This window comes from Tachypleus tridentatus, chromosome 7, assembly GCF_004210375.1.
Source record: "Tachypleus tridentatus isolate NWPU-2018 chromosome 7, ASM421037v1, whole genome shotgun sequence".
In the NCBI taxonomy this organism is placed as follows: domain Eukaryota; kingdom Metazoa; phylum Arthropoda; class Merostomata; order Xiphosura; family Limulidae; genus Tachypleus; species Tachypleus tridentatus.
The window spans coordinates 28,650,856-28,669,887 of record NC_134831.1 but is presented as its reverse complement, the minus strand read 5'-3'; the positions used below and the strand labels follow the sequence as shown (position 1 = coordinate 28,669,887).

General features: G+C 33.1%; 1 protein-coding gene across 2 annotated transcripts in view; it reads left to right on the top strand.

Annotated features, from left to right (window-relative positions):
• Positions 1-19,032, top strand: part of LOC143255354 (neural cell adhesion molecule 2-like) — a 160,043-nt gene that overhangs the window by 59,585 nt on the left and 81,426 nt on the right. For both annotated transcript variants that reach the window (XM_076510868.1, XM_076510867.1), the window contains exon 2: positions 11,794-12,123. In XM_076510868.1, the coding sequence (XP_076366983.1) occupies positions 11,794-12,123 (330 nt within the window). The remainder of the gene's footprint in view (positions 1-11,793; positions 12,124-19,032) is intronic.

Below are 19,032 nucleotides of genomic sequence, written 5' to 3'. Positions count from 1 at the left end.
ACTAAAGAGAGGCAGCTTGGCTTGGCATGACTTGTTTGTTAGTAGGATAGAGTTGGGAGCTACAAACCCTGTCATGCTCGTCCTCTATGATTGCTGAATAGGCTAGACACTCGATAGACTCTGGCCGACCCCAAACCAGCTGAGATCAAGGTCGCTGTGGAGAAGGTGGGGAGAGAGAAGACAAATAGTCAACACCATCAATCGCCAGCTCTTATACCAACAAAGAGTGGGATTACTGACTCATGGGTGAAAGGGCGAGCAGGCTCGGTGACAAGAATCGAACCGAACCCGTGATGCGCTGATTACGAGTCAAGTGTCCGAACAACCAGGCGCAACCAACAAACAACAAATGGATATCATAGCAGAAAAAGATATAAACATTTCTATATGAATTATGAAACTATTATAGCCTAAAGTGTTATTAACATGAATAAATTAATTGCTCACGTTGCAAAGAGTTTGTTTGTTTGTTTTGGAATTTCGCACAAAGCTACTCGAGGGCTATCTGTGCTAGCCGTCCCTAATTTAGCAGTGTAAGACTAGAGGGAAGGCAGCTAGTCATCACCACCCACCGCCAACTCTTGGGCTACTTTTTTGCCAACGAATAGTGGGATTGACCGTAACATTATACACCCCCACGGCTGGAAGGGTGAGCATGTTTAGCGCGATGCGGGCGCGAACCCGCGACCCTCGGATTACGAGTCGCACGCCTTACGCGCTTGGCCATGCCAGGCCCATTACTGATTAACAAGCAACAAATAAATAAGAATAGAAATTTATATCAAACATAAATCCAAACCACTGTCTTAGAATGACTTTTTTTAAGTCAACTAGTACAAATATACTAACCACAAGAAAATAAATTAGACTTATAAAATAGAATTCAGGCCATTTTCTGACTTCCAGGCTATGGAACTACACACAATCCGTCAAAATTCATAATGTTACTTCAGAAAATTGTATTGTAATTATAAGTAACTATGAATAAATTAATAACTCGCTACTAATGTATTTTTTAAAATATATATAAGAGGTTAAAAGACCGCATGAAGAATTGCTCAAATCTTATCAAACTTAAAAAAATTCTTTTCTGTCCACTTCAACTTAAAATGACACCATACAAACTTAATTGAAAGGTCTGTGCTACTTTTTAAAGATTATACAATTACTCAGAAATTAAGGGCTCTTCAGCCTCTGATCATATTCACGTATATATGTGTAATCAGGCGATAAGTGATACAAATAGGTGCCTGAATGGAGTGCAAGAGAGAATAAATTCTTTTTCCTTATTTTTCTTTGTCTCGTCAAAAATAAAGATTCGAATGGTTCATTTGCTACAGAAAGCTTGCTCGACTTTAAAAAAAGGATTGTTCATGAATAGTCTAATCGTTTTGAGCACAATGACGAAACGTTCTACCTCATATTCTGTGCTATTTATAGAGATTTATTTCTTGCCTTTCAGGCTAATCAATCATTTTATATAGACGACTGTCATCATATTCGTGTTCCTGATCTGCTAACTTATAAAATATTTATAAGAAAATGGACACACTGGGATATTTGATACAAAATAAATAAACGTTTTGTTAGGGGATACACAGAAACTAAAAAAACAACTATGTAAACAGCACATGGTGTGCTGTACAACATTCATTATCTTCGGAAATCTGAAGGTTTTGTGAGGATTTCTAATGTACAACACAACACTTCGGACTTTATATACGTTATTAAGAAAATCCAAGACATTAAAATTGTCATGCTATTTTCTTTTCTTAATGCGTACAAACTAACTATACTACATTATACATATTAATATGGATTGTTTTAACCCTCTTTCCCCTATCTTTACAAAAAGCACGTGACAGAAAGCCTTTATATGAGTTATAATAGGTAATTTAGAATTTTCTTTTCAAATTTTGTATCTCTTCGCCTGCTTATTCACCAAAGCTTCCTGAATAATGACATTTAACATTTAAAAAAATATTATTAAGATAAAATAGAAAAAAAATAGTCAAACAACTTCAGAATAACTTTGTAGAACTTTCTAAGATAGAAAAGTAAAATAAATTATTAGGTTTTCAATGGTTTTATATATGATCCAGACAATTGTGTCAGTCTACCTATTGAATGATAAGTTATTGTTACTTAAAATAAAAAAGTGTTGATAGTAAATTATAATAATTAATGAAGCATCAATGATTACAAATGCTTATTTTTATTTAAAAGAGAACTTCTGAAGTTATAGTACATTTTTTCTGTTCGAACTGATAATTTAAACCTGTAAAGGAAATAGTTCTTTTTTCCTTCTTAGAATTCGTCGCGATGATTGGAAAGGATTTAATCGAAATCTTGCTCTAACAGTATTGTTATAAATTCTTACTTGTCATCTATAAAACTTTTAATTTATATCCTTTGCTTCAATACCACACATTGTTCATTTTTAGAGAAAAAAAAAATCCTTCGACACAACAATTTTGATCCGAAACTGTCATTAAAATGCAACATCTCATTCTTACTTTATATTGAGTCTACAGTCAATGGTTGAATATCTGTCAGTAAGAATATCATTCTTCATTGTCTCATAAAAATTTAATACCACATATTTTATAATTTTGTATGTACATTAAGCAAAAATACCCCCAGTAATTTCGATAAAACATAAATTCAAGTTTTCAACAGTCTTTTTTAATAATTTTTTTGTTGGACGATACCCACTCCTAAGGCAAAAAATCTCGTCTGGTGATTGGATATAAACTCCTTAAAAACCAAATCTGGGTTTCATAACGACTAAAAGAAATTGCAGAAAAACATAAGATTACAAAACCAACTCAACTCGGATTTCTAAAAAAAAACGTATACGCTTATAGAATATTGTTACAGAACTTTTGATATATATATAATTAGAATGACAGAAATCACTTGAACTGGTTGATGTTCTATGGAAGAGGTGTTGCAATTAGCTTTGATCTCCTACGGTCGTCATAAGACAAAGAAAGTGACGGCAATAAGAATATTTATAATTCCGCTTGATGTCGCTAATAGGGTTCTCAATTTATTGACTGCAATCGCTAATTCACAACTTAAATAGTTTAGTATAAATTAAATAGACGGGGAGGGAGTTAAGTATTAAATAACAATATTTAAGAATTTTTGCTCTTGACTTTGGACTTTTGGAAAAAAAAATGAAAGTTTTAATTCAAAGTAATGAAAACATTCTAAAAACTATTATCTCTAACATAACTTTACATTTATATGGCGGTTTACATTATTTCACAGGAAGTCGCGAGGATTCCTCTTATTTGGAAAGAGACGGGAGCATTCATACGGAACAAGTAGAGATCTACATGCAGAATACTTGTTGTAGCTTGACACATATTAAACCAACAGGAAACTCGAGCCAAGTGATCAAGATTGCACGTGTCCTGCTGTGATCGTGTGGCATGAGCGTCAGTCTTTTCAGAAGCGTGTATGAATTATTAATATAGTTAGATTATTTCGTACGTGGCTTCTGTCGCATCTGTGCCTCATTGAAATAGAGGTAGAAAGCAGGTCTAATAATCCACGCCTTTACAACAACTGTTTCGAACGTGTATGTTTATATAGCTAACAGAAACGTTTCTGAAAAGAGTTAACCAAAAACACGTATCTTAAATTAAGTCATTTTGTAAAAGAGAGGTTTACGTGCTTACATTTTTTTCTGTAATACACTTTGGACTCAACTCAGCACTGATCGTTGTATCTAAAACGTCAGTTTGTTAGTTGTGAGTTACGAAGTGTATATGACTTACTATATGTGTGGTTCTTGATGAATAAGTAATTTGATTTATTTACAAACACAATCGTAAAAGAAATATTTAATCGCGAAATTGTAAATGAAAACCAACTTTCAAAAATTATTTATCAAACATTTGGGTTTGAAAGATACATAACATGAAATACTCAAAATAAATTAGTATATTATTCACATCAAAATACACACAATAATACCATAACATAAACTTTTGAAAGACACATGCTAATCAGGTACTGAAATAAGCCTCATAATAATTTCAAATAAACTATACGGAACTGTTTCTTAGAAACTTAAAGTATGAGCAAAGAGAGTGTAATTAAAGGTGAAACTGTTTGCACTGAATGCACAAAGGTTGTTTTTCACACGATTAGAGTAGCTTGAGAGATTGTACAGAGAATGTCTCTAACAAGGTGAGAATAGTTAAACAGCGTGCCTTTCACGAGGAGAGAGAGTGTGTTTATAAAATGTTCACCGAGATGTTTATTATTATTACTACTTTACAGAGAGTTCATGAAAACCTTGTCTTATATTATGGAACTAATTACACAGGCCTGCAAATTTAAAGTTCATAAAAGTTCGTTTAGTTTTAATAACTTATTTTCTATAATTCAGCTACGCAAATGTCGAGAAAAAATATTCATATTTTCTGTCACGTAAGGATTTCTTACATATTACGCATTTCATTATTATTAGAACAATCGATAAGACTCTCACGTCTCGATTGACCTAGAGAAATCTATAGCCAGTGGTTGTCAACACTTTAAGCATGATCAAATGCGACTTATAAAACAGTACATACAACGTTTTGTAAAAACTCTGTACGTGAATAACATTTGATATCATTTTCGGATTCATGTACAGGAATAAATAATAATAATGTAGAATACGTAAAAAAATAAGGCGATATAAAGGTGAGAGTGTTTATAGAAAAATTAGATGTCAAAACTACAGCACCATGAGAAGACCTGTAAAAAAATTAATCATATTACACTTTATTTTCTTTATACGGGTTTTTCAACAGACCAGTACAATGCAGCATGGAAAAATATAAGAGAAACGTATAGTTGAAACACATACGTAAGTTACAAATATGAGTACATGGAAAATGGAATAGGTTTAACAATGCTCTATTATTGTGAAAGTGATTTCAAAGGGGCAGTACACTATTATACGTTTATTAATGTATGATTTTATATATTGTTACATATTTTCTGTATTGCTTTCCAAAATCGATCAAGTTGTTTTGTTGCTGTTTGACTTTTGTAAGTGCCGTAATAATGTTCTCATCAAGGTTTCGTACAAGTTTTGAGTGCTCTCTTTACCTCCAGGTATCGCTTCTCATGCCTGCTTTGACTCACTGTCTTTATGGGAGTTGTAGCTCTTGTTCCTGAGAGAATAATGGAATGGCGGGTATGGAAATGAAAACACATATCAGCAGCCAGTGTGACATCAGTTATGTGTACAACTCCAACACCTCTAATTGAGATGCAACACAAAGATAATTCACTGAAGATGTTGTATGTTGACCCTAATAATGGTTTCTTCTCAGTCTTTGCATCAAACGAACTGTCTTTGAAATTGTTGCAACACTTTTTGGATTTTGATCCGTTTATCCTAACCTCTAGCATTGATGATTTCTTTGTTTGAATTCTGGTACACATTTAAGTTATTTGATTTGGTTATCTCTTATAATCAGTATTTTTAACAACTAAAAAACTGCACAGCAACATTTTAAATAGCGAAATCTGACTTACCTATGATCGCTTTAAGGCTTATAGTTTTCCATCTTTACTGGTACTATTATCAACAGTATTAGATTTACCTACTGAAAAGTGAAATTTTACCTCAACGTTTCACAGAGGGTAGTTTTCACCAGTCTATTCTTTGATTTGTACACAGTTTTTTCGTATGGAATTGGTTGTTAAAAGCCACGAGTAGAATCACCATACAGCTGACGAAAAGAGTATACTTGTATGTACTTTGATAGACGTTACATTGGCGTGTTGGATGACGGCCAATCACAATATAATCTATTAATATGCGACTGTACAATTCCGTTTCATAAAATAAAGACGGAGAAATACTAAAATATTTTAATCACACAATTTTATTCACTGTTTCTGAAAGTATTTTAGAGTATATTAGATTAAATACAGAGAATTTGTTCTACACTCCTTCAAAGGAAAATACTTCTCCAATATTTTCTTGTGGTCCAAGTACTAATGCAAGACATGAAAAAATAAACAAACATTGCAAATGATACAGTTAATTAATATCCACTAATAATGACAATGATAAAATGGCCCACGCAGTAATGAAAAGTGGAAATAAACATTAAATATCAAAGGATATATTTTTTATTATCCTCTTTGGAACGTATTTATTTGTTTGTTGTTATGACATTTTCTGTCTGAAGCGGTCTGCAGAAGTCAAAGTGTACTTGAAGTACTATTATGTCTTATGCTTAAACCAAACAATGATCGATTCAGTGAAATGTTATTTAATTAAAATTATGATAACTGCTACTGATATGCAATATTACCTTATGTATAAGGTAGGGAAGTGTGCATTATACTTGTCTATAAAAAAAAAAAAACAGCCCAAACTACTAAAAACACAAACTTTAATGTTTCTTAATGTTTAGACCAAAGTAGTTTTTTTTTTCATTTATTTTTGAAGAGATTAATCCTGTAATGATAAGAAAATGGCGTCAGTACAGTCAGTATAGGGTTTAACCTGTAAAAAAAAAAAAGAACCTAAGATGAAATATAGAAATAAATTGGAAGGTTTCTCATTGGTGGCCAGTTGTGTATACACTACTTAGAGATGTGGTTCTGAAAAATATTATTAAAGACAATTTTATTTTAGTAAAAGCGAAATAGAAAATCACGTTGGTAAAATAATGAAAATGGTTTTTCGTTATTCTTACGCAAAATAGAAATTGTAATGTGAAATACAAGCTTTTAGTTAGAAAATAAATGTCAGTTCCATACAATGTCATGGTAAGTGTTACATGGGTTTAATTGTTTTCACTATACAGGTTTTGAATACATAAGTTAACAAACAGGCTTCTGAATGCTGTGTTTGATGAAAGCTGGGTTACAACAGCATCATTCCATTTGGCGTAAAAATGAAAAAAATAATAACGATTTAACCGTTATATATAAAATTGAAAATACTGCAGCGAGGACGACAGCATTAAATATTTAAAAGACCAGTAAAACCAATTTCTTTATCTCTTGTTACTTTATTTGATTTTAGTATTAATTTCTCGTTATTTTCAAAATTGTAATAAACATCTCTTGCAATAAAAAGGTAACACAATCCGTATCAATCATTGATTGTTTTACTATTAAAATATCTATGTATAAATAGGTATTTCTCACTGATGTTTTTCAATCTCGTATACTTAGAGTAAGATAGTTTAGAACTCCTAAATTGAAGGTAGGTTACCTGCCATTCAATCGCTTACATGTATGTTCTTAAGCATTCAATGTAAGGCAATGAAGCCTAATGGTTGACTATGCGCATAGTACTGTTTACCAATATATAACGTAAACCTAATGGTTAACTATGCACATAGTACTATCTACTATAACGTAAGCATAAGAACTATTTCAAAAATAATTATCAATCAGCATTAGATAAAATATTTTATGCTTTATTAGGCTGTATATAATAAAACTTTTAATGTTATTTTTTTCAAATCTCAAATCGGCACACAATAAATTAATATATTTTTGAATACATAGATCTTAAAAAGTTACTTTAACAAAAAATAATTTATATATATGTAAAAACGGCTGGTATGGATAAAGAAAGCTCTATGTAGAGGAGCGAACATTTATTTTTTCTCATTCGTTGACACTGATGTCAAGTCATTTGAAGCTATTTCGGTAGATATCGACATAACTCTAAAACGAAAAAGAACACACAAAAACTAACTATAATTCTTATATTTATTCTCCATTGCAAACATGGCATTTTTAATTTGAGAATCGCTAAGGACGTCATATTGTAATACATCGTTTTATTTGAACTTTAATACTGCCTTTGTGGGTTTTACTTACTGTTAGCTATACACATTGAAACTTATAATTTATTATCTAAGATTCTAATCCAACTTTATGAGGACAACGATATTATATTTCCCGTATTCTTTTTCTCCCTCTCTCAATGCAGTAATCAACTGACGAAATTCATATTCAATGAGATATCAAATCGATTAGGATACGTCCGAATAAGTTCTTTCCTGGGTCCACGGTTTGCTTTAAACCAGGGGTTCCCAACCTTTTGGCGCTCGCGACCCCTTACCTAAATGTTTGAAACCCATGTGACCCCCTACTTAGGGCTTACTATCAGCAGCTTAATTTTTCTTTTATTTTCTGTGAAGGAGAGGGAAAGAAACATCTAAAAAAATATTTAAAAATTCTGTAATTATTTATTAGCAAATTAAATCACATTGGTCCAACCTGAATTTACAAAAATAACATATATTTCTTAAAATAATATTAACATAGGTTTGAACAGCTATCCAACGCAGCCAGTGAGATGCCTGATGTTGCATTTCAGCAGCAAGCTTTGAAATTCGTGGCCGAGTGTTTGTTGGAGCCAGTCCCATGTGATCTCCAACATCCAATCTGTTCCTATTCTTTGTTTTTATATTAACAAGAGTGGAAAATCCTGCCTCACACAAGTAGGTAGAAGCAATGGAACAAGGACACGTAAAGCTATCATGCTGACTTTGGAGTATGACTGATACATAGCGCACCAAAACTGAGTCACGGATTTCACCTTGAAGAGATCACGAGCTGAAGAGTTGTTCCTTAGATCCAAAAATTCATCTTGAATATCATCTAGGATGCTGGATACATCAAGTTCAGTACAAAATGGGTTCCTTACCAGGGCCTCCTGTTCCTGTGATAGCTCAGGGAAGTAACGCTCGACTTCCTTTTCTGGAGACTGAGGATGTTCGATAATCTCATCCTTGAGGAACTGATCCAGTTGGATTGAGACTCATCCGTCACTCCACAAAGTTTTTCAAACATAGCGATGTTTCCAAGATTGTTTTTCCGACGCCAGTTCTGCAGTTTGGAAACAAAGGCCCGAAGAGTATTTTGAAAAAAGAGAACATGTGTTTCCCTTCCTTGAAGCTTCAAATTGAGCTTGTTCAGCTGGTCAAAAATGTCGGCTAGGTACGCAACCCTTTTATTCCATGCTTCATCTTCGAAGTGAGCTACAAGATCTTTCCTTTCTTGAGTCTCCAGGAATAGCTTTATTTCATCTTTCATTTTAAAGACACGATTAATAACGTTTCCTTTCGACAACCAACGTACTGCTGTGTAGAAGAGAAGGACTTCGTGGTCAGCATTCATGTCTTTGCATAGTTCTTTGAATAGGCGAGTGTTGAGTGCTTGAGTCTTCACATAATTTAAAATTTTGATTACAGATTCAAGCACTTCCTGCAGAGAGGCAGGGAGAGTCTTACTGGCGAGAACATGTCGGTGAATCATGCAGTGGATACCCTTTGCTTGAGGTGCTAGCTTCTTCACTCTCGACTGGAATCCTGATTTCGATCCCAGCATAGCCGGTGCCCTCTCCGTACAAACCCCACACACGTTTTCCCATTGAAGATCTTCGTCTTGAAAAAAAGTTGAAACGTTTTCCATGACATCATCAGCTTTTGTTGTGGTTTCAAGTGCACTGCAGAATAAGAATTCGTCTTTGATATCACCTGAATTAATGTATCTCACGAAGACAAGCAACTGAGAACATGAACTTACATCTGTTGACTCGTCGAGCTGAAAGGAGAACAAAGGGGAACCCTTGATTTCAGTCAAAACCTGTTCCTTCACATCCATAGACATTTTAGAAATGCGCCTCTGTATAGTATTATTTGACAGGGATACTTGCTGCATCTTCTTTGCACTGGCTTCTCCAAGAATAAGATTTACTGCTTTCATCATGCAGGGTTTAAGAAGTGTTTCTCCAATCGTGTGAGACTTTTTTTGTTAAGCAATTTCGAATGCAATCTCATATGAAGCTTCCACTACCGCTGCACTCTACTGCTGAAACGACACACTTCTATCGATTCTTTGGCTTTTAAGACACCGTTCATGCCGTTTGAAGAAATCCAAACCCTTCTTTGCGTGTTCTGGATGTTTCATATCGAGATGACGCTTCAGTTTTGATGGTTTCATTGACTCTGCACTCAGGACAGCATGGCACAAAACACACTGTGGTTTCTCGATGCCGTTGTTGGCGAGCACAGTGGTGAAGCCAATGTTGAGGTATCATTCTGAGTATCTGCGCCGTTTAGCCATGGACACAACTCACCTCTACTGCTTACTTATCTCCTTGTTAAAATAAAATAAAAATGTTGAATAATGAACGCTTTGGCAACTGTAGATCTTACACTGACTACTTGTGAGGGGTGCAGGTAGAGTAATGATGGGGTAAGTATTGGGAGGGAAGGGAGCGTGGCCAGTCGCGCGATTCATCATCCACCAATCAGCAACGGACATGTGACTCACGTGTCGACAGCGAACACACACAAGCATACGTACATGCGCGTGCACTGCCATATTTGCTACTCACTAGTACACACATACATACAGTTGCAGACACATACACATTCACACAGGCACGCATACATACACCCATAATATCACCTAATGACATTGAACTAACGTAGCACACGTTTTGCTTTGCACCAAAACAAAAAAAAATGTAAGAGCATGAAAATGTAATTGATGAAATAAAATTAATGTTATCCCAAGCTACTTCTAACAATGCTACGCGACTCCCCTGCCAAGGCTTCGCGACCCCCTGCCAAGGCTTTGCGACCCCCTGAGGGGTCGCAACCCACCGGTTGGGAACCCCTGCTTTAAACGGTACACTTACACCATCACCTTTACCATACAGAGCATTTCAAGCATGTTTCATTGCCACATCGTTTTATTTTTAACTTAAAAGGTATCTTCTAGACCTCGAAAATAGTGTCAAACATTTTCTTTCTGTCTAACCAAAACAACCCAGACCTTTCAGGAATGATTCATATTTCCGCGTAAAGTAATGTGAGACGTGTGAAATGCATGATTTGTAGAAAAAAAATTTTGGTTTGTCAATCACTTATGAGGTGAAGTTACTGTAACAGAAAGCAAATAGCTAAATTGGTAATTTTGCAAAAAGAACAACCAAAATAAACTAAAACACAGTAAATAACAGTGTAAATTTCATTAAAGTATACAGTGAGGATGTTTTTTAAGACATGTACCCAGTTTATTAAAATAGGTATGTATGAAAAACAAACTTTTTTAGTCAACCGGGCGAGAGAGATAATCAACGTGAGTGAAACAATGTTTACGTTACTATTTACGTTTCACTAATATTGCAAAATGCCTGTAAGTATGAATAATCATAATAGAAGTTTGTAATTGTCATGTCCAGCTAATAAGTTTACTATCTCTCGTTAAAAATGTGACTACGAAACATGATGGATTGTGCATACTACATCTTTTTTGTAGAACTAAATACATGTAAACCGTATTAAATGTTGTTTCGGAGCGCGTTTTTTTTTTTTTTTTTTGTAGTTGACATTACCTGACACGTAGCTGACATCTTACTTTCAGAGGAATAAACTCAATTCAAGATTAAACTTGAGTATTTGAGTTATGAATTTTACAGCAAAGTTTCAGTAAAAAGACAAATTCATGCATAACAATCTTGCATCCGAAGTAGGCTGAAGAACTTATTACATTGAAAACGATAGAACTTATTATCGTATTTTATCATTCATAATGACAAATATATTTGCGATATCAGTATCAAAATATCATTGACAAGCAAATTAATGTAGTTTTACTTATTTATTTCGTGTACTGATTAGTTTTGTAGTTTTTTTTATCTGTTTGATTTAAATTAAAGAGAAGAGAGAATGAACATGCTTAAAAAACATGTATTAATGTTATGTTTTTATTACTGTGTACTTAATTTTTCAGAGAAAGTGATTGGTGTAGTAGGTATGAAAGTGGCCATCCCATGTAACATTACACCACCAAGTCCAAATGATGACGTGTCATTAGTTCTGTGGTACCGCGGAGATACATCTAATCCACTGTACAGTTTCGATGCCCGAAGAGGCAACACGGACCGTGGCCGACATTCTCCGACAGACAGCCTCTCGAATCGTGCCATGTTCAGTGTTATTGACAGACCAGCTGTTTTAATATTGGATCCTGTTAAACCAGGAGATGCTGGGACCTACAAATGTCGTGTAGATTTTCGTGTCGCCAGAACGAGATATTCGGAGGCTGAGCTCTCTGTTACGAGTAAGTAATATTTCATAGTGTTTCTTCTTATCTAAGAGAATGCACACAGTTTGTTAAGATTGAATTACAATTACAGACCTGTTTTTTTTACTGTAATTATGAGAATGAATTACATGATAAACAGAAAATTAAAAGTTTCACTTTGTTCACTTTCGTTTACACTTCAAGAGACAAAACAACATTATTTACATTACTCCAACCTAAGCATAATGTTATAAATAGACAATTAATTTAAGTTATTATTATCCTTGTCCTTCAAGTTGAGGATTCAAAAAATTACACACACTTTAGAATGTGAATTAATATCATTCTTGTTTATTTCAAAAATATATTGTATAAACTAACATTAGTATACATACGTATTTATATATACGTATATAAAAAGGAAAATCCCGTTTCGAAATTTCAGGTGGTAAAAGTTCCTAAAACCCAAAATGAAGGTTCTCAAGCTTTCCGTGTAGTGTTTATTTTCCGTAGCAAATCGTTAATGTAAAGTTGTTCTGTAAAGACAACTTTGCTTTACAATATCATTCTTCAATATTTGAAACTATTTTCTGACTATAATAGAGCTGAAATATAGCTACGAATGTTATAATAGGCTAGGATTATATTTTGGAAGCTTTCGTGAACTCGTTTAATCTACAATTTTCTTTGTCTAATCTTTCCTAGAAGTCTTCACACTTTAAAACAGTACCCAGTTTCTTAACTCACTGATTTAAGATGAGAAATATACATTTTGATAATATCAAAAATATTGGGTTTCAGTATTTATCACTTCCAATATTTATAAAGTATGTTGTCTCTTTGTTTTCTGCACTTTCCCAGGGGTTTTCATAATAACCGGCGTCAAGCCACATAACTTATTCATGTGTTCCATAAATCACTAACTCTTCGTTTGGTGCTTGTCGCTACTGTATTCAGAAAGGCTTGAGAGAAGATCACATATTTGTATATTTGATAATTCTTACCTCTCAAATTAAACATAATCTGTTGTTAAATGGTACAGTTCATAAGTCTAATAATAATTCATTTTTCATATTGAGTTATTATCAATAGTTTTGTTTCTAATACAGTTGATGTAGTTGAAATTAATTCCATTCTAAATCATGGCAGTAACACATGTTTTATTATACGTTTCATCTAATTTTGCTGAATCCATTCATGTGTTTTGCTATTATATGCCTGTATGATTATGTAAGAACAATGCGATGTATGTCATGGTATGCACAAATCTACTTGTAACGGGTTTACTGTTGTACATCTATTTTAATACTGTTGTTTGTTTCAGTTATCATTATATTTGGAAATGCGCATAGCTTATATTGTTAAATCTGTATTGCAAAATTTCCACCTATTCATTAGAGTTGTAGAAGATTCTTTGGTGTAAGAATTAACAATATGCGTGTGTGTGTCTGTACTGTCAGTATTGTTGTGCAGGCTGAAATTTCGAAAACTCTCCTCATGCCTATAAATGTAATCATAAAGACGTGTGAAGAAACAGTTTATATTGTTGTAACTGACCAACAGCTGTGGTCAGTTTATATTGTTGATTTGCTTCAGTTGTTATAGTACAAATATCTGAAATCTACAACTGTGATTAGCGTTTATTAATCGGAAACTCAGACATATTGAACAGGAATGTTTATAAATTTCGAATATTACAAACCATTTAACTTCAGTGGATTCATATCGGACAATAGTATTGTTAAGAAAACATGACATAACTTCTCCTGTGGAAACCTTAACGCAGAGCTGGCTACACAAGGGCTATCTGCGCTAGCCGCCCCTAATTTAACAGTGTAAGACAGGGAAGGCAGCTACTTATCACCAACCACCGCCAACTCTTGGGCTATTTTTTCACCAACGAATAGTGGAATTGACCGTAACATTATAACGCCCCCATGACTGAAAGGGCGAGCATGTATGATGTAACAGTGATTCGAACCCGCGACCCTCTGATTACGAGTCGAGTGCTTTAATCACCTCTAGTCTTACACTGCTAAATTAGAGAAGGCTAGCGCAGATAGCCCCCATATAGTTGTGCGCAAAATTAAAAACAAACAAACTAAATTTGAATTTCAGTTTTACTCAGTTTCAGACTATTTTGAATTGTAATACGTATCATGCTTAATGCAAGGTATGTTTTTGATAATAAAATCTACACAGGGATTGCCTATCACACATGTCATCGCTTTCTTTCAACAATATAAATGTTACAAATACTAGAATAATCTTTATAACATTCAAATGTATCATTTCCAGACTTAATTACGCCTACGCTGCATTAAAGACGTGTCACTCTCTGAGGTAAACTAAGATTCCTACTCTGGTGACTATACTTCTTTCTACGTAATGGAGTGTTGTCTATAAATATATGTTGAAAGAATTGTGATTAGTTTACATGTCGTAAGGACTGCATAAACGTGTCAATAACGTATGCGTGTGATATTCAAGTTTACTGGTGACCATCTGAGAAACTTTAATTGATTTCCGAAACGAAGATTCTGGACAATTAACGAAGGAGAACATAAATGAGCAAATAAACAAAATGTTTGTTCGTAGAGAATAACATGTCGTCAAAAACATTCCACTAACTGGCCAGTCCCTAATTCTGCTGTCGTTTAACCAGTTTCTGAGGTTCTAAAGAGAAGTATTTTTTGTAAACATCCGCATCAGACAAAGACAAGATAAATTCTTGTTTCAGGTAAGGTTAACGACGTAGTGTACCAGAACTTAACGCTTTACTCGTACCGATGATTCCAAACAGCATATACATGAGAATGAAACCTCCTAATTCAGATCAATTAGTACAAGCATCTGTAACATCTCTTAGAATGGGCTTGCTTCCCCTTCATTCAAGGGGTTTCAGGAACAAAAACCAAACTGGTACGAATTGCTTGTCTTTGGCAAATGAAGCTTTACCTGAGTGAAAGTATTGGTACATATTTCTGCCATTTCTGCATCCTTTTATCAAGAACTGGATTAACTACATAAAAAAAAACTGCCTGAGAATGTAGAAAAGAAAGATAAGTAAATATATTGTCCAAGATGTACTGTAAATAATCATGGAAGGTTGAAGCTCATGATTAATTAATATGTCCAACAAGATAGTGTTTAAACATATCACGAAGGTGATTAGTTCCTTTAAGTTATCTGTTTAACATGTTGATCTCACGTAGCACGGTATGCATAAGAAAATAAAATGCCGTAAAGCACCAACTTTACTTAGATTAAGTCAAAACTTTAGTTTTGAAAATATTTTGTGCGATACTTCATTTTGGGGCAAGTCTTATTTAAGAATATATATACAAAACTTTTCTAAACGCATCGTTTTGTGCAAATTATATTCAGTTAAATTATAGAAAGAACTTAAATTCTCCAAACATGGTGTAAAAAAATAATGAGCATGAAAGGACTAAAAATCTAAGGAAAATATTCGGTACTGTCGCGTCTACAGTAAACAACGTGGCTCACATTACTATATCCTGTAACACAGCTAATAATAGAATAAGGAGATTGCAATAACACATTATCAGAATTATTTGTGACAAGTGACAGAAACAGCTGATCTGAAAAGTTACAGGTTAATTTATCTTGCACAAACATGATATCAACTAGCCTAAAATCAAGCTTCCTAATTGTTAGAATGCACAACTCTGCAATTTTAGGCATCATTATAGCTACTTACCTTCGAGTTGTACGTGCTTCAAATAAATCAATATACAGATGAGAGAGTAAAGAGACAAAACAGGTTTAGGCTTTATTATAATAATAAAATTGGTTTGGAAATAAATTATTGCCTTAAATTTTAAAAGCGAAGGAAGCCATTTCGGTGCAGTTGTAAAACTTTACTAAAGAAAACTTAATTATACACTGATAATAATGAATTTCTCTGAACAATCTGCAAAAAAATGAAATCAGTATGATAATGTAGCTAAACTGTACTCGTTTCATTCATAAGTCCTCAGTTTCAAAATAGTGGCGAAATCATTAAATGTATTACAAAGTATAGCCTCATGTGAATAATTGCGACAACAAATGATGCAGCGAGTGATACGAGCTTTTGATAATTGGAAGTCAAGGTTTTATTATATATTTATATACCTCACATGACCAATTTGAAATATAAAATTACCATGGGTTATAACTAATAATGGCGACCACGAAGTGTTGTAAAACGTTACAAATTCTACCTGTAGGAATAAATCTTTTTTACAATAATCTTACAATATTATCTCTTAATTAAATACTTCATCCGTTTAGATATTTCTCTGATAATATATTTTGATTTAAGAAATACTGTTCATCAATTATTTCCTTTCAGTTACGTAATTAATTTAACTTGGACTTGGTAAACTACAATATTATTGAGGGAAACCGTTAGCATATACGTTTTTCACTAGTAATATTTTTTCATTATTCAAATTACTTGTGTAAAAGTTTACTGTTATTCTCGTAAAAATTAGAAATAGTTTAAATCAGATAGCTTCGAACACAAAATTTAGCAATACATATTTCAATTAGACTAGTGAATCATATTGTTTGGAAGCCTTTTTTATTTAGTTTTCCGTATATAAATAAAGTTCTACTTTTTTCATTTTCTCATTTCAGGGAATATAAAGTGTTTTTGATATATACATTTCCCTCATACGTGTAAAATGCATCTTCTGCAGTCTTACTTATTCCAGTTGTCTTAATTTTGGTTGAGCTACATTATAACATTTTGTATTTCATTGTGATTTATGTTTGATTTGATATACATAAGTCTGGACCTGGGTTATCACTTTTTACAAATTTTAAGGTAGACTACAACACATAACGTTTTTTCAGAATATTTCAGTTTAGCAGAGTCACAAATCTAAATTATTACATAACTGATTATTGTGTAAATTTAACCCATTAATTCAAAATTACTCAAGGGCTATCTGAAGTTAGCTATCACTAATTTTGAAATGATAGGGAGGGCAGATAGCGAACATCACCTTCTTTCAACTATTAGGTTACTGTTTACCAATAAACAGCGGGTTTTACCACCATTTTATAAAGCACCCAAGAGCTAGCATGTTAGCATGTTTGGCGACAGGATTCAAACCCGAGAATAACCTTATGTTAGATTTTAACAAACAATTACTTAGCTTTATTTATATTTTATATTTCAAGTCCAACAAAAACTATTTTTGCTGATAATTCATGAAGTTTAAAGTACAGTATATTACAATATGTGTATATATAAATATATCACAAGTAAGAAATAACTCTAAAGTGGTATATATAAGCTCACAAACCTGATAAGCTCCTTTTTTATTCATAAAATTAAACCATTTACAAATATTATATCTACTATAATCTACAATGAAGTGAAAGTTTTGATAAGTTTGAAAACAAAATCTGGATTTACTAAAAATATAGATCTTAACTATTATTTGACAAAAATTTATGTGAATCTTATAAATATTGAACATTTGTATTGATTCTAACCAATCCTGGCACGACAGCTAAAGAAATAATTCGCACACTGTTTTTGTTATTGTTAAGCGTAAAACAACAGTATAAATTATCTCTACCCACAACTGGTATTGAAACCTGACTTTTAAAGTTAAAATACTCAGACTTTTCGCTAAGTCAACCAGGGACCACTAGTAAACGACTTTGGTAAGATTAATTATCATTTAGTTTCCTTATCACAAGTTAGCTAGATCATAAACAAAGCTCCAAGAAAAAGTAAAAAAAAAAAAAAAAACGCTATTGGAAACAGTTACACGCTTGAAGTGAAATACAGAGAAGTTGTAATTCCATTATGCTTTGAAATACGAAGAAGTTGTAATTCTATTAAGCAAGATAGGTGACTATTCAACCTGTTTATTTATCTTATTAACGAGGTTTTTAGTGGCATTTTACTATTAGGTAAGTTTTATTTGTATTGTAAAGCATGGACGTCAGACAGCAAGATTTCTTGCAAAATTAGCAAACATATCCATTTCTTAGGAATTGCAACCTTTGAGGATTGTCATACTTAATACCATATAAAACGTAGAAATTGAAATGCAGACAGTTTGTGAACTTTTATTCAGAATGAATGACCAGAAAACACTCCAAGAAATTAAGGAGTTAAAATGCTACAACAAATATTAAATTTTCACTGTTTCTGATTCAGTTTTCAGGTAGAAAATTCAGTATACGTAATTTATCACACTATCAGTGACATAAAATAAACACAGAGAAGTTAACCTTATGTGTATCGTATCATTTAACATGAATATAACATTGTTATATAAGGAATATTTGGCGCGCTGAAAGGAAATAGTGTATTTTACTGCAGAAACATATACTGTTTAGGTTAGCATTATGTGTTAAACAGGAAATAATACTCTAAGTTAGGAACACATACTATGGTTAATATTAATTTATAAGAACAGTATTCTAAGTATCGGTGCTTCTCTTGGAACTACTTACTTCGTTGTTCATCGTCATGTCCGGAAATTTTAACATTTATATAATAACAAGTTGCTGTTAAATACGTCAAGAACGACAGATATTACACCGCACGTCTTCGAAAGCCTGTCACACATGTGATCAAACTAAGGCACAAAGATACATGGGAAGACTTGATAGAAATTTTCGATCCCAGCTTCTTCCATTACACGAAAATAGCTGCTAAGTTTGAGCTGTTTCTCAAGCCTCTTAAGGTTTATTTCTTAGCCTTCATCAACATACAATAATTATTTTAAGTCTTTATATCTGTGGCAAAAGAGGTACTAATATATATCACATTTATATTTTTTGGGTGAGCAAGCTTGTTTTATTGATAACGATGTTGTTCTGAACTGGCTTGAGTTGTGGGGTTGAAACCCATTACTATCCTAAAAGTTCTGCTTTGAATTTTACAATTACCTAAATAACACCAATAGG